Source organism: Grampus griseus (genome assembly GCF_964374135.1).
Source record: "Grampus griseus genome assembly, chromosome: 16".
NCBI classification, from domain to species: Eukaryota; Metazoa; Chordata; class Mammalia; order Artiodactyla; family Delphinidae; genus Grampus; species Grampus griseus.
The window spans coordinates 25,084,695-25,106,550 of record NC_139010.1 but is presented as its reverse complement, the minus strand read 5'-3'; the positions used below and the strand labels follow the sequence as shown (position 1 = coordinate 25,106,550).

Sequence of the window (21,856 nt, the reverse complement as noted above, 5' to 3'; positions counted from 1 at the left end):
ACTGCAGTATTCACTGTCCCACTCAACTAATCTTCTCAATATGTCTTTCTCTTCTCTACTTGAATCTTTCCCCACCTCTAACACAAAAGGCAGCAGACTGTTTCCGTAAAAGGCCAGATAGTAAGTATTTTAGGTGCTGCAGGCCGAAAGTCTCTGTCACAACTACTCAACTCTGCTGCTGTAGCACAAACACAGTCACAAAATAGTGGGTAAAGAAATGAACGTGGCTGTGTTCCAACAAAATTTAATTACAGATGCTAAAATTTGAATTTCATGTAATTTCACATATCACAAAATATTCTTTTTATAAAAACAATTTCAAGTTAAAATATCATTTTAGCTCATGGGCTATACAAAAACAGGCAGCAGGCCAGATCTGGCCCGTAGGCCATAGCCTGCCAATCTCTGCTCTAAGGCCCTATTTGACGAAAACTCTTATAGCCAGGAACCATATCTTATCACTATGTGTATCCCTCACAATACATAGCACAAGCAAGAAAAAATCCTCTCCCCTGAAGTTACCAGAATACCCAACTCATGAGAATTAATCTCCCCCATTAAATTCTCGTCAAACATTCATTTGTGCCTCTACACAGAGCTGATCACAACGTGCCTTGCAGTCTACTCATCTGTTTCTCATCTCCTTTACAACATGATTAGGCCCCTGAAGACTGACCGGATCCCAGTCATATTCACAAGCCACCGAGTGCCCTGTACAAAATACGTTCATCTTCAGTCTGCCATTCACTCACTTATTCAACATTTATGAAGCTTCTCCAGTGTTTAAGGCATTCAGCTGGGGGAACATTAAGGTATATATGCTAAGTTCTTGCCCTTACTGAGCTTACAATCTAATAAGAGAGGTTCATACATACACATGCAGACACACATGGGCACACACATATATAAACAAGTAACTGGAACTCTTCAGGATAAACACTATAAAAAGGTTGTAAATGAAGTGCTAAGAGAGACCACTAAGGAAGGCCTATCTAACTCTACCTGAGGGGAGATAAGGAAGATACGACAGAGGATAAAATCTAACAACGATCAAAAAAAATTCTCTAGGCAGAAAAATTAAAAGAAAAAAAAGTCATACCAGGAAGACAATAATAGCTGCAAATGCATAAAAAGAGTCTGAGAATGGCAAAAAGGTCTGTGTAGTAAGAGCACAGGCTACATGAGGGCAGAGACCATATCTGTCTTCTCCAGCACTAAATCCTCAACATGTAGCATGGTGCCTGGCAAACAATCTGTACTGAATAAAAGCTTGGAGAGTGGCTTGACAGTGACCAAGTAAATGAGTGAACACATCAAGTTACAAGAGAACTGAGGCTGGGAGAAATACACTAGGTCCAGATTTTAAATGGTCTTGGGAAAAAAAACGCATAGAGATTGGAAGTATAAATTGATAGGTACTTTTTGTAAAGTGCTTTGTCAGTATCTATTAACATTTTAAATGTATATTCATTTTTACCCAGAAATTCTTTTTGATATCTATATAATTGCACCTATGTACATGTTCAAGGACTTTCACTTCAGTATTCTTTGTAACAGCAAAAGAAAAAATATAAATGACTGTCCATTGATAAATGGTTAAATAAACTATAATATATACATTTTATGTACCCATACTATGCAGCATTAAAAAGAAGACAGATTTATGGACTTCCCTGGTGACGCAGTGGTTAAGAATCCGCCTGCCAGTGCAGGGGACACGGGTTCGAGCCCTGGTCTGGGAAGATCCCACATGCCGCAGAGCAACTAAGCCCGTGCGCCACAACTACTGAGCCTGCGCTCTAGAGCCCGTGAGCCACGACTACTGAAGCCCGCACACCTAGAGCCCATGCTCCACAACAAGAGAAGCCACCACAGTGAGAAGCCTGTGCACCACAACAAAGAGTAGCCCCCGTTCGCCCCAACTAGAGAAAGCCCGTGCGCAGCAACGAAGACCCAATGCAGCCAAAAATAAAAAATATATACATAAATAAATAAATTTATATATTTTAAAAAAGACAGATTTAAATGAACCACATGGAAAAATTACCAGAACACGATGTTGAGTTAAAAAAAAAAAAAAGAAGAAGAAAGCAAATAGCAGAACAACAAAAACAAAATGAAAGGTATGGGTATTAATCAGGAGAGCAATTTTTTTTTTTTTAAGATAACTTCATGGGAAAGGAATAGAAGGAGGACAGAAATTAGAGACAAAAATTTTAGTTAAGAGGACTGTTGAAATAGTCCAGGGGAGGGGCTTCCCTGGTGGTGCCGCAGTTAAGAATCCGCCTGCCAATGCAGGGGACCTGGGTTCTAGCCCTGGTCCGGGGAGATCCCACATGCCGCGGAGCAGCTAAGCCCGTGCGCCTGTGCCACAACTACTGAAGCCCGCGCACCTAGAGCTTGTGCTCCGCAACAAGAGAAGCCACTACAATAAGAAGCCCATGCACCACAACAAAGAGTAGCCCCCGCTCACCGCAACTAGACAAAGCCCGCGCACAGCAACAAAGACCCAATACAGCCAAAAATAATAAATAAATTAAATTAATTAATTTTAAAAAAAGTCCAGGGGAGAAATAAACTGGGTTTCACCTTAAGCAGTATGGTATCTGGGCCAAAACATGGTATGGATTTGAACAACATTTTTAGAACAGTGTTTGATAACTTATTAGATATAGAAAGTATGGAGTGGGAAAAATACAGATAATTCCAGATTTTCAAGTTTGAGAGACTGGCTTAGTGGTGACAGCATTAACCATGGCAGACTAGAAGAGGAAGGGAAGCTGAAGATGGTAGAGGAGATTCTGAGAACAAGATAATGCCGTAGGTTTATGTTCCTGTTGGATATCTACATGCAATGTTCGAGGAGCAGCATGAAAGCTCAGAAGGAGGACGGGTGCTCAACTAATGTTTGTTGAAAGCATTTATACACTTAGCAATTAGGATGCAGTATAAGGTAATTAGCATTAGACAAGTACTGGGTTCCCAGAGGGCTATCCATGGAAACACAGTTTATCTGCAACCCCCTCATAGTTCTTGGTGGCCATTCCCTAGAGCCCACTGTTGCTATCAACAATCTCAATCCTGCACAGCAGTGGCAGTGCTGGTCGAGACCAGAGAAAGACCAGAGGAGTCTACCATCATTGAAGGTATGTCATAATTTCAACTATTATAGAGAATCTTCTAGTGTTAAAGCTGTGATCAAACCAAATGGTTGAATGGTGTGTATGAATGGGATGACGGAAGAACAATCATACAGATCAGCTTTTCCTCTGGTGATTCTAGTTCCTGGTTCACCCAGAAAATAGAGGTTACCAATTGCAAAAGATGACTGTAGATATTATCACAGCACTGACTAAACAAACGAGTAACACAACTAGTATTAGGGAAAGAGCAAAGAATCAGCACATGCAAACTACTTCCATTTTTAAAAAGCCTATTACGATATGAAGGCATTCCTTGCTAACATTTACAAAATTATATTCAGCAAAAGTATATTTTCTTTGTAATTGCTATGAGAAGATAATGGGAGTCCTTGAATATATCTCCTTAAGAGGAGATATAGAGAAACACCTCTCAAGGAGATCTATTTCTATATTCTCTTACTCCAGTGACAGAATGATACTGTACTTGGAGGGGTCCTAGCAAGCTTTTTGAATGGGCAACCAGTGGGTCACAGAAATTATATCTCCTGGCCTCATTCCAAGGTTCTTCTAGGTTACTACAAACAACCTAGGCTCAGTCCCAACAAAGAAGCACCTCACAACACTGACAACTCGCTGCACTATAGGGCTCTGTGGGGTAACGTGTGCTATCTCCTTGGAAAAACAGGATGAGGCAGTTCCTTGGGGCCTTGCAACCAGCAGCAACCCCAGGCTGGGTTCTGATGCAATAGTCCAGCCCTGGGGAAGTATACAATCTAAATGTTGAAGAGAACTTTAGAGATCAAGCCCACATTTTCATTTTACAGAGGCCCCGAAGCAGCACGGCGTACCTCACTCAGCTCATGCAGACGGGCTTGTGTCAGAGTGGAGAGTAGGAACCCACGCCTCCTGCCAGTACTTAGTACTCTTTCAATTCTTCATTCTCAGTGTCACAGGCAGAGGATCACTAAACACATTACAATCCAGTGCTATCCCAAGAATTTTCTTTCCACAATTTATGCTCCTGGCAGAATATACCTTGGATATATGGTAACATACAACAAACCAAAATTGTACTGCTAGGTCATGACTACAGAAAAAACATCTAGACAGAGATGGCACGAGAACTTAATATAATTACAATTACTATTTCCCACCGCATCTTTCTTCTTATAGAAATATATTTTGTCTATATACACTTGCATGTTTATTTATAATTACAATACTTAGGCTTCTGTCTATTTCAACTTAATCTCTACATTGTGTCTCTGGAAATACAAGAACCATAAGTGGTCATCTATGAAGGCCACTAGCTTATTGTGCAACTCCAGGCAAATTATTTTACCCACCTGTGCCTTCATTTCTTTATCTAGAAGGGACACAGAATATTCACAAAATAAAGTGTCTGTGTACATGTGTGTCTGTGGGTATGTGTGGGTGTTTGTGGCTGTTTATCTCCAATATTTGCTTAATAGAAAAGTAGTATTGGTAAAACTTCCACAAAAAAAAGCATTCTTTCCTTCACACTTCTATAAAATTGGAAATGTATTCCCCTAGAGGAAAAAAACAAAATACTTTGCCCAATGAATGTATATAAAATGATAGTAAGAATACCATAAATCTTTTAAAAGTATAATATTAAAGGAAAAAATATCAACTTTAGTGTGAAGATTTAAAATATTAACTACTTTGAAGAAGCTACTGTCAAATAAGGATGAATAAAGTAACCAGACTTTCTCTTTTTATTCATCCCACTTCAATCTAAAGATTTAGGTTTTAGCAGATACCTAAAAGACATCAAAATAGTACTCAATAATCCTAATCATTACTAGACAAAAGGCAGCTGCTGGAATGTATGGGAGCTTGGTAGCCTACTATTCTCATACTGAACCCTCTCACCCCCCAAATCACTTCAAGGGAGCAAGACACTTTCGTGAACATGATAGTAGCAGTCTACAAATTTGGTAAATTTGGGGCCTGCCACTTTTTTTTTTTTTTTTAAGCATATGGTTTGGGCTTTTTTGGCTGTGTTGGGTCTTCACTGCTGCACGTGGGCTTTCTCTAGTTGTGGAGAGCGGGGGGCTACTCTTTGTTGTGGTGCACGGGCTCCTCACTGTGGTGGCTTCTCTTGGTGCGGAGCACGGGCTCTAGGCACACGGGCTTCAGTAGTTGTGGCTCACGGGCTCTAGAGTGCAGACTCCATATTGTGGCACATGGGCTTAGTTGCTCCGCGGCATGTGGGATCTTCCCGGACCAGGGCTCCAACCCGTGTCCCCTGCATTGGCAGGTGGATTCTCAACCACTGCGCCACCGGGGAAGTCCCAGGGCATGTCACTTTTTAGACCAAAGAGTTTCAAACTTTTCCAATACAGTCCCACAAAAATGTATTTTACAACACAAACTAGCACGCACAGCAACAGAAAGATATAAAACCAAAACAAAAATTTCCAAAATAATACTTAACACCTTATTACTTGTAATACACTTACATTTCTTTTCTATTTCTTCCTTCTTTTTTCAAAGGCTTGGCCCACTAAATTGATTCTGCATCCCTCTAAATGGATCATGACCTTCAGTTTTAAAACCAGTGTGTTACAGTGGTTTCACTCCTGGCTTCCTTAAATTTAGAATGCGGTTCTGTTCTGTAATGCAGTGAAGGGAGTTAACACTAAGGTTATTTTCCACTCAACACAATCTCAGTGCTTTTTATACTTAGGATTTATTCTCTTAACATTTTTGTGAGGCCAGGATTATGACGTGATGGAGTGACTCAGTCCAGGAAACTCAGAATTCTCCAATCACAAGATACTTTCCTATCAGTACTAGCCACGGTTGTCCCCAATGATAATAAACTCTTTCAGTCCTTAAATCACTTCAAGATAACAAGATTCTGTAAGCAGACTTCCCATAATGGCACTATCCACACCCCCATTCCCCCGAAAAAAACTTCTTTGAGAACTATTACTGTACTTAACCAACTGCCAATTAGGCAGTGATAATTTTCTCCCATTAAATGTCCTTAATTACCAACTTATACCAGAAGAAACATTCTAAAAATGATTATCACTGAAAGAAGACATTTCCAGACCCACACTGGATGGTGCTTCTTTCCTTAATAATAACAATCCCTTCACCATGATTTAACGGGGGCGAACCAGTAGAACGCATCAAAATCAGCCAAGGAGCTTTCTCCAGAACACTCCACCCCAGAGGTTTAGTAAGTACAGAGTGGAGCCCAGAAATATATATTTTGGAAAACTTCCCCCAGGTGATTGTGACAGACATCCTTGCTTGGTTAAGAACCCTTTCTCTACACCACAACATGGCCCCTTCTCTCCCCATCACCTTCTTTGATAAAAGAATTACCCAATAATTGAGTTAACATATTACTAGACGGGGGTAAAAAGACATCCACCAAGTTTTACTGTAAGTGTTAAAGTTGGGGCCCAGCCACATCAATCCACAGATCAATGCATTACTCATGGCTAATATTTATTCTTTGGCCAGATACTAAAGAAAATCAAAATCTTCCACTCTGCAATGCTACAGAGAAAAAAAGGATTTTGTTTTCCTCTTCCTTCCACTTTCTTCACCTCTAATACAAGTGCACAATTCAACACTCAAAAGAGTTTTTCCAGAAGAGTCAGAAATCTGAGCTTTAAAGCAGGAATGGGCTGTTGAGGAAAAGAAAAACCTGTTTTACCCAGTTCATCCATGCCTGAATGTCTTCAAATCAAATGGTACTCTAGTGACTAAGACTCAGGTAAGGGAGTAAAGTTAAAATACAGAAGAAAGCCTAAAAGTTAAGTATTTATTCTTACTCTACTTCTGCTCTAAAAATGGGAAAAAAATGAACTGAATCTGATTCTCTTTCATAGTACATTCTGCAGAACTTCAAAGTGCAAAGCAAACAGGTAAGAAAACACTATTGTCTTTAGAGCCTCAAAAGGCATTAAAGTTTATCAGCAAAAACAGATCACAAGCTCAAAGGGAAAACTCCCTTGGGTCATTAAAGAAGAAAGAATTGTGCAATAAACCAAACAGTCATTCCAACCAACCAACAGTGACTGTGTGATATAGAAATGTTTAAAGGGACCGAGTCATCATTTCTTAGGAGGTAAAGAGCAAACCATATACTTCCGCCAAAATTCTACTATGTAAGTCAAAAGATCCAGTATCTGAGAAGCTCATCTCAAAAAGCATAACTGTCCAGATTTCCCTTCCAGCCATGCCTCGAGTCAAGTATACATGCTCAGTACTAGTTCACAAGCACTTACAAAGTCTAATTGCTCTACACTTAACACTGGAGTATTTGGGCAAAGCACCCGGTCACTGAGACACAATCTTGGCCTCAGAAAGGAGAGACAGCCATGCAATGTTCTCCAGTCATTAGGAGTGCACTCACAGAAAATCCAAGCTCCTGGGTTCATAAAAGTGGGCAGCCCCGAAGACTGCCAAATGGTTGCTGAGAACTTTTTATTCATTTACTTATGGTCAGGACCATAAGTCTGTCTTCAAGTGAAGACAGATGCTGATTCTGTCAACTAACAACTCTGAGCACCTCTCTTCTGATGTCTATCAAGAAAGGCACTACAGGGAGCTTAACCTAGCAGAGAAGACTGAAATGCATAAAACTAAGCTGAACAAGCAGAGGAACAGGCTGAGGGATGTAGAGGTAAGGGCAATCATGGGTTTTCTTGGTAAATACATTCTCAGCCTGAGGGAAGTAGGGAAGATGTGGGGAAAAAGTACTCTGCAAACGTGAACATGTCATGTTGCCAAATTTGCTATGAACTCCCAGAGTCTCTTAAAGTCAGTAGCTAAATGACTCACTGTACACGTGCACAGAAGTTACCTTTCAAAGTAAAAGAGGTTCATTATCCTCTGAAGACTGGAAATGAGAACCCCCTGGAGAATAAGCAAGGTCTAGTGGAAATAATCCTACGTTCTTCACACACAAAGGAGAAGTCTTCACTTCCCTGAGCATAACACAACTGGGGAAGAAGTTGTCTAGGCTTCTCCCTTCCTGTACTTCTTTTACTAATAGGATTATCTAGCTACCTTTGTCAGAGTTAAGATAGCTAGACTTTTTTTTTCTAGAAAAGCTAGACTTTTCTAAACTAGTTATAGAAATCCCCTCCCTTCAATAGTCATGCTGATATTAGAGATGAGAAATACTGAATATATGCCCAAAAGTGTAACCTAAGTTAAGATGCAAAGCCTACTTCTCTGGAGATTTCTAACAAATAATCCTGTTCAAAAGAATAAACCAGAGACCTATCCCTGGGTCTCCGACTGATACTCAATGGATACAAACATTTTTCTAAATCTAGTCACAAAGGAGATGCTTTTTAAAACTGAAGTAAAACTCTAAATTTAAAATCAACACTTGGAAGACTTTCAGACTTTTTGGATAATCTGTTGAAAGTGCAGGAAAAAATGTGTGTTTCCAGTGGAAAATCATACATTGTCTAGGACATCCCTCTGATTCTGATTATATAGCAGTTATTTTACAAGTCTGGAAGTTGTAGATAACTGATAGCAATGCAAACTGATCTTAATCTATAAACATATAAAGTCTGCCATGTCCAGTAAAGGTTCAAATGACCTCCCTCTCCACTATGGAAGAAACTAGTTTTGCCTCCATTTGCATACTTATTTTAATATTCCTGATCTATAAATGTATCTGTTCTTTGGACTTCTCCTTTGAACACTGTAAGTAAAATAAAGTGTGTATTCATTTCCTAACTGTATGAGTGTCATGATTTTACCTTTTTTGGGAAATTATCTTTTAACAAAAGCTAAATTCTCAAATTTAACCAAAGCTAAGTTCTCAGTCCCCTAACCTCCCCCACCAAAAAATGCCTGGGAATATAAAATCTTGCAAATAATTACAAAGGGTTCAGGACATCCTGAAGGCCAGTCATATATGGGATCCATATTCCTCAGATTAATAATGCCTTCCCTAAAATGAATCATAGAAGTAGCCTTAATATGAAAAACTATCCTATTATATATAAAGCTATTATATCCTATTATATCCTATTATATATATTATCCTATTATATATATAGCAATTATATCCTATTATATATATCCTATTATATATAAAGCAAACAACATTTTTGAGAACAAAATAGAAACACTGGATATATCCATCACTTACAATTCTTCAGGAAAAGCCTCATGAGTATAATAAAAAGGAATGAAGTTCTGATCCATGCTACAACATAGATGAACCTTGAAAACATCATGCTAAGAGAAAAAAGTCAATTATAAAACACCACGTAGTATTTATATGATTCATTTATAGGAAATGTTCTGAATAAGGAAATCTATAGACGAAAAGTAGTTTGCTGGTTGCCTAGGAGTAGGAGACGGGGAGGAAGTGACTACTAATGAGTAAGGGGTTTCTTCTGAAAATGTTCTAAATTGTAGCGACAGCTGTACAACTCTGTGAATACACTAAAAACCACTGGATTGTATACTTTGAAGAAAAAAAAGCATTATGACTCAGCAATTCCATTTATGCTCACCAAATGTTCTCTTAGCTAAGACCAACCACCTAAGATTGTTTGGATTCAAAGACTTCCTTTAAAAAAGTCTTTCTGGAAAAAAAGTTTCCATATGGCCAAAGATAGCAGAAACTTTGCAATTCCAGAAACAGAGATTAAAGCTTTGGACTCCAAATGAAAGCAACCCTAAGTATCTTAAAAATAATGTAGAAGTTTGTAGAGTAATTATGGGTAAACTAGACAAAAAGGGTCATTATTGTCCAGAGGTATAGTTTTTAAGAATCTATAAACAAAATTACTAACTGCTAAAATGACGAAACTTTTTCAAAACACTTTTTGTGTTTTTTTCATGAACACATACTCCAGCCACTACCCAGGATATCTGAAAAGGACCGACACCTCTGAGTATTGTCCTGAACTGACACCTCATCACGACTCCTGTGAATTCTTTGAGAGTCGTGTTAATAGTGTTTTACAGGCCACTGTGGTGTCCTAGAAAGTCTGGATAGTGTCAAAGGCTTCTACTCTAGTTTTAGCTCTCACTTAGAAACTGTGTGACCTTTGGCACTTATTGAACCTCTGTGCAACTGGATTTCGCTCATCTGCAAACAAAACTAGATGCCATTGTTATAGTTCAACAAAAAAAATCACAAGAAAAAAACAATTCACAGGGTTGTTGTGAATATTAAATGCAGCAAGGTAATGAGCAAATGACTGCAGATAATAAACACTTCACAAATTATTTGATGAATCTGAATTCTCTGATAAACATTTTCCTTTCCTTTTCAATTAGCAGCAAGGAAAAGTGACCTTTGCAATGTTCCAGGCAAAGCCACAAAGGTAGAGCTGCGAGAGGCTTTAAGTAGTTTGATTTCCATGCCTGTGCTGTATTTTACTACAGATGATGGTAATAAATGCAGGTAAATAGTGAGCTGCTCCTCAATTTTGTAAGACAGATGTTAAACCAACTCAGCTTTCCACAATCTAATTCAATCAGAAGGTTGCAAGTGTCCCCTTACCTACTAACAGAACAGGATTAAACCGGTTACCTACTTATGTTTACAGATCATAAACCTGATTTCAGTCATCCAGATAGACTATTGTTGATTGCTGCAGGCATGACTCATGCGAAAGCATCTGAAACCTTAAGCTTATCAAAAAGGGCTGGGTAATATAGTCTAATCCTAGGCTTTCTTCCACCCTGGCTGCAATACAGCTCAACAAGGAGCAAGTCCACCATGGCATTCTCATATTTGTCCTCAATTCCTCTCCATCAGAATTTGAAACAATTATCAATTTCCCTCAACTGTCTCAAAGACTCAGCACCATTAAGACTGGAACTCAAGGCAGGATTAATGTATTCCTTTTTAGCCTCATCTACCAAAATGCAGTTCAAAGGAGTGAACTCAAATGCCTCTCAGGAAAAGTCTCCAAAAAGAAGGTCTTCCCACTACTGAGCACAAGGCGTAAATATACCACAACTACTTAGGTTCCAAAGAGTTCCAAAGGATTATGTTTTCAGCCTTGGAATTAACTGCTACAAACGGTGTTTTACAAATCTAAACTCTGCTCTTAACAGAGCCCTTTTAATACTCAAAAAGAACCAAGGTTTTTTTTTCCATCAAATGGTTATTAATAGTTATAGACTAGGTAAACGAGAATGCAAAGAAAAGGGCATTTCACATTTTAGAAGTACCTACACTACTTCAGGAAAGAGTTCTTAAAGCTCCCTCCACTGTGCAGGTAACAAAATGTTAAAACTTGTTGCCCAAAGCTAAATCCAAAAGTTATATACTAAGAAAACCCTATAGGAGTATAAACTGGTACAACCACTTTAGAAACCTGTTTGGCAGTATACCTCATGACCCAACAATTGTATTTACGTTTACTAAAAGACATGTTCAAGAATGTAGCAATGTCATTCATAACAGCCAAAAACTAGAAACATAAATGTTCATCAACTACAGAATGAATAAATTTTGATATTTTATATACCATAAAACTACACAGCAATAATTCTTAAAAATATTGCTACATCAGACCATGGCTGAAACTCACAGATACAATCAACATTCAGAACAAAAGACATTCACAAAAGAAAATATATTGTATGCTTCCATTTATATAAAGCTGAAAAATAAGCAAAACTACAGTGAGAAAAATGACAGCCTTTGGTGGGTATCAACTGGGAGGGATATGAGGAGCTTTCTGGGATGCTGGACATTTTTCACATCTTGATCTGGGCAGTGAGTACGTGTATCCATATACAAATATTCATTGGCCTGTACAATTAAGATTTGTGCCCTTTACTGTACACAAATTATCCCTCCAAAAAGAAAATTCCACACTTTTTTTTTAAAATTTAAAAGTGCTTTGTTCACTTCGTAGGATAACAGGACATGTAAATAACAATGTGCCAGGAGAACAGGCTAGGACGAGTGCTCTGCGGTTTCTGCCTATACAACAGGCAAGTCATTCATTCATCAAACACTTATAGTTTGCCTATCTCATGACAAAAAGCTCATATAGCTATGTTATATTAAGTCAAAAAGCATTATTAGATAAAAATCACAACTCACTAGATAAGATGTAACAATTTTAGATCTGGATGCACCTAGTAATAAAATATCAAGTTATGTACAATAAAATCTAATAGAACTACAAGAAGAAATAACGGAAACAGTCCAAATATCCATCATCAGTGGAATGGCTAAATAAATTGTAGTAATCATATAATGAAATGCTATATAACAATGAAAATGAATGAACTAAACTATAAACTACATGCAACAACATGGATGAATCTCGCAAATACTGGGCAATATAGGAAAATCACCAAAAATACATATAAATCGTTCACTGCAATCCCTATCAAATTACCAATGGTATATTTTTCACAGAACTAGGACAAAAAATTTTAAATTTGTATGGAAACACAAAAGACCCCAAATATCCAAAACAACCTTGAGAAAGAAGAATGGAGCTGGAGGAATCACACTCCCTGACTTCGGACTATACTACAAAGCTACAGTAATCAAAACAGTAATGGTGCCGGCACAAAAACAGACATACAGATCAATGGAACAGGATAGAAAGCCCAGAAATAAACCCACACACTTATGGTCAATCTACAACAAAGAAGGGAAGAATATACAACGGAGAAAAAATAGTCTCTTCAACACATGATGCTGGGAAAACTGGACAGCCACATGTAAAAAATTGAGATTAGAACATTCTTTAACACCATATATAAAAACAAACTCTAAAAGGATTAAAGACCTAAATGTAAGACCGGATACTATAAAACTCCTAGAGGAAAACATAGGCAGAACACTTTCTGACATAAATCGCAGCATTATTTTTTTTGGACCTCTCTCCTAGAGAAATGGAAATAAAAACAAAAATAAACAAATGGGACCTAATTAAACTTAAAAGCTTTTGCACAGCAAAGGAAACCATAAAATGAAAAGACAGCCTATGGACTGGGAGAAAATATCTGCAAACAATGCTACCGACAAGGGATTAATTTCCAAAATACACAAACAGCTCATGCAGCTTAATATCAGAGAAAGAACCAACCCAATTAAAAAATGGCAGAAGACCTAAACAGACATTTCTCCAAAAAAGACACACAGATGGCCAACAGACACATGAAAAGATGCTCAATATCACTAATTATTAAAGAGATGAAAATCAAAACTACAATGAGGTATCAGCTCTCACCAGTCAGAATGGCCATCATTAAAAAGTCTACAAATAGGAGCTTCCCTGGTGGCACAGTGGTTGAGAGTCCGCCTGCCAATGCAGGGGACACGGGTTCGTGCCCCGGTCCGGGAAGATCCCACATGCCGCTGAGTGGCTGGGCCCGTGAGCCACGGCCGCTGAGCCTGTGCGTCCGGAGCCTGTGCTCCGCAGCGGGAGAGGCCACAACAGTGAGAGGCCCATGTACAGCAAAAGAAAAAAAAAAGTCTACAAATAATAAATGCTGGAGAGAGTGTAGAGAAAAGGGAACCCTCCTACACTACTGGTGGGAATGTAAACTGGTGCAGCCACTATGGAGAAGAGTATAGAAGTTCCTTAAAAAACTAAAAATAGAGTTACCATATGATCCTGCCATCCCACTTCTGGGCATACATCCCTAGAAAATTCTAATTCAAAAAGATACATGCACCCCAATGTTCACAGCAGCACTATTTACAACAGCCAAGACATGGAAGCAACCTAGCTATCCAGCAACAGATGAATGGATAAAGAAGATGTGGTACATATATACAATGGAATACTACTCAACCATAAAAAAGAATGCAATAATGCCATTTGCAGCAACATGGAGGCACCCAGAGATGATCACATTAAGTGAAGTAAGGAAAAGACAAATATCATATGCAATCACTTATAAGTGGAATCTAAAAAAATCATACAAATGAACTTATCTACAAAACAGAAATAGACTCACAGACATAGAGAACAAACTAACAGTTACCAAAGGGGATAGTGGAGGGGCAGGAGGGGGGATAAATTTGGAGTTTGGGATTAACATATACACACTACTATATATAAAATAAACAACAAGGCCCTACTATATAGCACTATATTTATTATCTTGTAATAACCGATAATGGACAAGAATCTGAAAAAGAATATAGATAGACACATATATATCTATATATATAACCAAATCACTTTGCTCTACACCAGAAACAAACACAACATTGTAAATTAACTATACTTCAATTTTTTTTAAAGGTTAAAAAAATACATATAAATCCATTTGTGTCAAGTTGAAAACAAACAAAATTAAAATTCAGGATGTAGAACTAGGTGGTAACACAATTTTTTTTCTTAAACAGCAAGGGAATAACTATCCCCAAAATCAGGATAGTAGAGTGATATCAGTAGAGAAAAGGGAAGGAGATGTAACCAGGGTGGGGCACATGGGGTTGGTGGTGAACGCTCTATTTCTTAACCTGGGTGGTAGATATATTATTGTTTTCTTCATTGTTATTCTTTAAAATGAGGATATGTGCTTTATACACTCTTCTGTATGTACAATAAATTAAGAATGCAGGCAAGCTCTTTTCCTTCCCATTTCCTCTTCCCGCTGAATGAAACGTGAACCTGACAGCTCAAGCTCAAAGCAGTTATCCTGACCTGGAGAGGATGCACTGAGCAGTGGAACCTCCTCAAAGACCTAGGAATGGCAGTATCAGCACCAACTGTTGACTCTGGATTTCTCTTACTTTAGAAAAATTTATTTCTACTTTTTAGAAATCTCTATTTCTGTAGATTTTTCTCTTATATTCAGCCAAACCTAATCCTGATACATTCAGTGATTTGGACAAATAAAAACTTTCTAACTTTTAAAGCTGTCCAACAATGGAAAGGACTCCCTGAGAAACTATACCACGCCCACTCCTGGCCAGGCATTGTGGAAGGAATTCCCACATGGGAAGGGAAGTGGCACTGCAAGATTTCTAAAGGCCCTTCTGGCAATTAAGATTCTAAGGCTACTGCGGGAACAAACTAGCTCTGAAGCTGTGGCAACTCTGCCTCTGAACCTATCCTTCTGTTATCAGCAAGAACATTCCTTTTCTATAACGTTCCATGACCTACATTCTTCAAGACTGCTCCAACACTATCTTCTCACTTGTACATTTCAAAACTAACTTGACCTTGACTTCAGTATACTCCTCTACCGAACCTTCCTCAACTCTGTTATGTGCTTCATGGGGCTGTCCTATAAATTAAATCACCCAGGTTCCTGTAACCTCTGGTTTCCAGTTGGGTTTGACCAATGAAAAGCTCCAGTAGACCAGAGGGTGGGAAAAGAAAACATGTGAGGTGTTTATTCCCCTTGATTCCCTTGCTGCTAGGCCACTGGTTGGAAGTGGTTGCATTCCCAGAGGTTACCTTCTCTTTCCGCTAAGCTCTCTCAAGTTCCAGAAATTACTCCCTCTCTTGCTCCGTCAGGCCTAAGGGCGCTAATTGCTCTTAGCCCTGAAGTGTTTCACCAACCCCTGTTGGTGTTCCTTAACTCTGGGCAATCACACTGCTGGAGTGCACCAGGAGATAACTGACAGACCCAACAAACTACTTTCAGCCTGCACTGTTCCGTCACCCCTGATGGCTCCCATCTCCCCTTACCCCATAGCATTGTTTTTCTCTCAGTAATTGCATTCTGTATGCTTCCACATATGGACTGATTCACTACAAATCAGTTCCCTATGGAAAAGTCTTAATCCCAGGCTGATTCCCATTTCTGCCACCAATGCATACAAACTACATGTAATACTAGATTGGGCAATGCCTAATTAAGAGGTAAATGTTACTAAAACTTCCTGACACACAGACTGCAAAGCCAAGCCAAAGACTGGGATTTGGGGTTTATCTATTTATAACTTTCCTTTCCTTTAGACCAAAAGCTGGAGAAATTATCATACTTGTTATTATATTTTGCTTTATTTACAAGAATGGAACAAGGCCAAAAACAGTGCTCATCCTACAATGGCCACTCAAATTGTCAACAAAAATTGAAATGTCCTACCAGTTCCAATGAATCCTCCCTTTCTTACAGACAAGCCTACAAGTAAGACACCAGATTCAAATAATAGAAATGAGCTTTTAGTGTCAATCTTTCAGTTTATTGGTTAAATCCCATTTGAGAGTCATAAAGAAAGCATCCCTGAAAAAGATTCAAGGGTCAAAGATAAAGCTCTAATATCTGGAAAGATGTGATTTTTGCACCTGAAAAACAAAACTGAGACAGGCTTACCATTTCCAAATCAACAGTGCTGCAGAAATGTTGCAAAAGACAGCACTTCTTAGGACTTCTACTGTGCTTCAGAATATCATGCTGCACACTCTCCAATATATATTCCAAAGTAGCAGAGCTTGATCCATGGGCAAAAGAACCCAAGTATCACTGTAACAGACCCATTAAACTCTAAGAAAAGACCTACTGCCCCATCCACATGAATGCCAGGGCTGCACAGATACTGTTACTTATGTTAAGGAACCTAGAGCAGGGTTTCTCAACCTGGGCGCTTCTGACATTTCGGGCCAGGTAATTCTAGGTTGTGAGGGACTACACTGCAGAGTAGGGCAATCAGTTGCATCTCTGACCTCTAGCACTCCTCCAGTATGACAATCAAAAGTATCTCTACACACTGCCAAACGTCCGGGGAATGGGGGTTGGGGCAAAAACTGCCCCTGGCTGAGAACCTCGACCCTAGATCAACTTTTATCACTCACACCCCACCCAGCACTACCACAGTGCATACGGTAACTCTGAGTCATCCATCTGGATAGTCTATGGGAGTAGACTTAGCTTCATAAAGTACCTTTTTTTTTTGTTAAAGCTAGGAGTATTTGGCAACTCGCAAAGCGATACAGACCCCTAGCACTAGGAAGGAGGAGAAGATGATGAAAAGAATGGTTGCTAAAGTGGAGAAAGACTGCTAAAAAATTTCCAGACTTGAATTCCCTCTGAAAGCATCACAATTCTCAGATGAATGAATACACTCACTCACTTTATTCTCTCTGAGACGTTACGTGGAAATATCACAGTCCGTGGCATAAATGAACAAATGGAAATAGGCAGGCAAAACCCTTTAATCAAATGAGGACAAAGCACTGAGGGCTGACAGCCCAAGAACCTTTGTCTGGAATCCAAAGTTTGTCATATATGGACTCCAGTCCATCTTCAAGTTTTATTGCCATAGCATACTGTCCACAAAAGTGGCTTTCTACCCTATCAGACCCAACGTCCCCTTCTGTAACAAATATTTTGTAATGCTCTTTATTCTGAAATGAAATTCAAAGATTATAACATTATACCCATAGACATAACTTTTAAAATTTCAATATAGCGCCCCAACTGCAATGTAAGGGAAGAAAAACAAGAAGATTTGTATAATAAAACGTATGTTCCGACAAGACGAGACTGCAAGACAAAAGCATCCCCACCACTCTTCCGAAGTGTCCCCTAGAGGGCAGAGCTATCCCACTCCTGCTCCACACAAACCTGCTCTCAGCAGTCACACAGTTCAGCAACCTCCATCCCTTTCGATGAATATGACACAGAGGCAGCATCACAAATAGGTAAGAAAGAGGGCTTTGGGGCTTCCCTGGTGACGCAGTGGTTAAGAATCTGCCTGCTAATGCAGGGGACACGGGTTCGAGCCCTGGTCCGGGAAGATCCCACATGCCACGGAGCAACTAAGCCCGTGTGCCACAACTACTGAGCCTGCGCTCTACAGCCCATGAGCCACAACTACTGAGCCCACGAGCCACAACTACTCAGCCCGTGTGCCACAACTACTGAGGCCCACGCGCCTAGAGCCCGTGCTCTGCAACGAGAAGCCACTACAATGAGAAGCCCGCGCACTGCAACGAAGAGTAGCCCCCGCTCGCTGCAACTAGAGGAAGCCCACGCGCAGCAACGAAGACCCAACGCAGCCAAAAAAAAAAAAAAAAGAGGGCTTTGAAGTCAAACCAGCTGTGGCTAAAACACAGCTCCGCCACTTCACTGCTATGGTACCCTCTAAGCCTAGTTTCTCACCTATAAAAAGAGAATGCCAGCATATTTTTCAGAGTTTTTGGGAAAATTAAATGAGCATGTAGAATATCTATTTCTGCACCCAACACATAATATGTGCTCAATAAATGTTAGCTATCAGACCTAAAGTATTATTCCTGAATCCATCTCATATTATGTCTTAGCTTATGCCATCTTACTCTCCCAGGAGAAAGTATGGATGACTGGATATTCATTTAGCAGAGATAGTCTAAAAAGGATTCAGGTACAATATAAGAAAGAAGTTGCATCATATGACTTGTAAGGTTGTTTCTAATTCTGAGATTCTACCATATGCTGCCCTACACTGAAGTTATCTTCTATTAACTGGGGTCCTTTTTTCCCAGTTAGAGGACCAAGAACATGTCTAATGCATCATACTGTACAAAGCAGCTACGGAGAAACACCTTGAACTCAGATCATGACAGTTTAGGGTCCCCCTTGAAAGCCCAGCCCTGGTCATTGGTTCTTTACCATTTAGCACAGGACAGTCAAAGAAAGAACTTTTCCAGAGAGAGCACCTCAAGCAACATGTACAGTGTCTTCAGAGAGTGATGATTCAAGGGCCAGCTGTTATCTATATGAATTTATTCCCTACACCAAGGAGCAAAGCAACACCCCTAAACATCTAGATTTTCAAACAAGGAAGTGAAAACTAGTGGTGACAGCTAGAGAAATACTTCAAACTGATTCCAGAGTTAATATTCTGAATAAAAGCACTCACTGCTCAGGCTGTTAAAGGGAGCCCACAGGCCCAAGAAGTAATAAGCACATGGCTGGGCATGCAGTTATATCCTACTGACATACAGGAATCTTAATTTACATACACATACTGCTTCATAAAACAGAAAACAGAAGTTGCCAATTATTGCAAATCATTCTGCAAGGTGCTAACAGTGGTTATTTCTGAGTAGTGGAACTATCAGGGGTTGCTTCCTTTTGCTTATTAATAGTTTCCAATTCTTCTAACACATTGCTCTCGTAATGAGAATTCAAAATTACACAACACAATTTATTATCTACTGACAATCCATGAAATCTGGGGCAAAAAAAACTATTTTAGGTGAACTCTTCATCTGAACCTGTGGATAAACCAAGTATTGATCTATGTCTCTAAAAATCATCTTTGTTCCCCACCTCAAACCAGAACCAATCACAACTTTGTTGCCCTCTTAATCTCTCCTGCAGACCTTACAGGTTTTGACACTACAGGACATCAGCACTGGATATTAAAAAAAACCTCACTATTAGTTTTCACCAATTTCCCAGTGGCAGCTACCAACTACCAATTGTAAAGAGAGGGAAAGGAAATGTTTTAAATCAATGTGTTTTTTGCACAAAAAGATATCAGATTCAAAGAAGTAACTTATTCAAAACTAAACGCAGACACTTCTACATCGCTATTTGAAAACCACGGGCTCCTCACAGTAACAAGCCTCTATGAAAAAAATAAAAATCAATAAAGAGCCTCCATGGAATCATGAATGTCCCAAGAATAAAACGTCATTTTGGTAAACACTCATTTGGCAATTGTATCTTCCCTGCTCAGGGAAAAAACAGCACAGAAAGATCTCAAGAGGAGAGGGGAAAAAAACAGCCTTTACCAAAACAGGCATACTCCTCAGCACAGCAGAAGAAAGTAAATTCAAACCAGCTCAATTCAGCAATTAAGCAATTCACCATATACGAAGCACCATGACAGGTGTTTATCATCTCTAAACAAATAAGACAAGATATCTGCCTTCCAGGGAATCAAAACTCTAGTCTGGGAAACAAACACTTATAAACTAATATACGGCAGATCCAGACAAAATTTAATAGAAGTTTGAAAACTGTTCTGGTAGTATAAGAAAGGAGAGATTAAAATCAACTGCAAGAATTTTGAAAATGATTCTTCATATTCATTATATATATATATATACACACACATACACTTAAATCAGTCACTTATCCATCTTAATCATTGAACCCAAAATAAAAGGCGGCAGAAACTCTCAGCTACCAAAAGCAAGCATCAGAGGTGAAATCTACACACTCATCCTTCGGACTAAAAATAAAACGTAAACGACAAGTGACTTACAACAAGGAGAATAGATGCAAAAAGGACTCACCAACATCAGAAGGTCCGTACTCGGCATCTTCCTCTTCCAGGCGTCCTTTCAGTGCCTCCCCTCTGCAAAAGGGAATCACGTTTGTTTACTTCTAACGCTTTAAACGCTCCCGTCGGCCCGCCGAGATTCGCCAGAGCTGCAGAGAAAGGGTTCTATCCCTCCTTTAAGAGCTCAGATTTCACTCCTAGCTTTCACACTCCACCCCAGCACCCCAAACCAGCGAATCAGAATCCTGCTGGCACTCTGCTTCCCTCCCACAGCTGCCCAAACGCTTCCAGAGCCACCCTCCCACAAAGCAATCCCCCCCAGGTAGCTACCGGGGGAAACGCCCAGCCTGCAGTGGACCAGGGCCTGAAGGCCCGGAGCCCCGCCCATTCAAACTAACCCGGCCAAGGAGCGGACGCTACAGGCAGTCCAGTCCCAGGGTCCAGCCTCCGGTGGACTCCCTTTAGAAACAGGTAGGCCTCGTTCTTGACTTCATCCCTCCCTCCCCACAGCCCTCTCCTCGCCTGCGAAGGACCAGCAAACCTGCCCACCCCAAGACCACTCCTACCCCGCCAGCGAGTGGAGTTTCGGACCCCGCTCCTTCTCGGCCCTGGCGCCCTCCCCCACCCACTCGCGAACCCTGCACTCACTCAGACCTCAGGTGGTCGGCGCCCCTTCCCTCAGCCCGAACCCGAGCCCGCCCCAAGCTGCTAGCCCCTCGGTCCGGCCTGGCCCTTCCTCCTCTCCTCACCCCTCCGCAACAGGACCCCTCCTCAACAGGACCCCACGCAGTCCAGACACTCCTCCCTCTCCCCGGCCAGGACCCGCCTCCCATTCAGTCCCGACTCTCCCCTATCCCAAGCCGAAGCCCTCCTCCCCAGCCCGGACCCTCCTCCTTCCTCCGGGTTCGCCGCGGCCCCGTCCACCTCCTCAGCCGGGAGCAGCTTCTGCGCTCCTTCCCTCGGACACTGTCTCGCCGGCCCTGCTCCTCTTCACCGCGAAACCGACTCGCGGGCCGCTGGGCGAAAGCTCCCCAGGCGGCGTCTACTGCTACCGCTACTGCCACCGCTGCTGCCGCCGCCGCCGCCGAGATTAGAGATCCGGCCGCCGGTGGCCCCGCCCCTCCCCGCCCCGTCCGGAAACGGCTCCCACGGTGCCCGCCCCCTTCCCCAGCCCTGGCGTGCGCGGCTCCGCCGCCGGTCACGCGCACGCCCCGGCCTGGGCGGCAGGCCCACTGTCCCCTCCGGGCCCCACGGCGCGTGCGCGCCGCCTGCTGGCCTGGCGGGGGCGGCGCCCGGGCCTTCCGAGAAGGTGGAACGCGCCCGCCCCAGAGGGTACCCAGCTTCTTCAGTCTCCGATTTTAAAAACCAACTTGCTGGTCACTTTTGACCACTTGGAGCCCCTGAGAGAGTCAGCCTGCAGAGCACTGTGCAAACTGATCCATAACAACGACTCAAGATGGGTCTCCAGAGAGGCCTTTGCGATTTTGAGTGACTCAGAGATTTGCTCCTTGTCTCCTTCCTGGAGACT

At 40.9% G+C, this 21,856-nt stretch overlaps 1 protein-coding gene across 2 annotated transcripts in view; it reads right to left on the bottom strand.

The window, feature by feature from the left end:
* The window catches only part of SGPL1 (sphingosine-1-phosphate lyase 1), a 53,945-nt gene extending 32,534 nt beyond the window's left edge, over window positions 1–21,411 (bottom strand). The window contains exons 1-2 of one of the 2 annotated variants that reach the window (XM_082673206.1): window positions 21,253–21,411; window positions 20,342–20,403 (exon numbers count right to left, since the gene is read on the bottom strand). In XM_082673206.1, coding sequence (XP_082529332.1) covers window positions 20,342–20,368 — 27 coding nt within the window. In that variant the 5' untranslated portion in view covers window positions 20,369–20,403; window positions 21,253–21,411. Of the gene's footprint in view, window positions 1–5,629; window positions 5,667–20,341; window positions 20,404–21,252 lie in introns of those variants that run through there. The other variant, XM_082673207.1, reaches the window with a different exon arrangement.
* Between the last annotated feature and the right edge of the window lie 445 nt (window positions 21,412–21,856).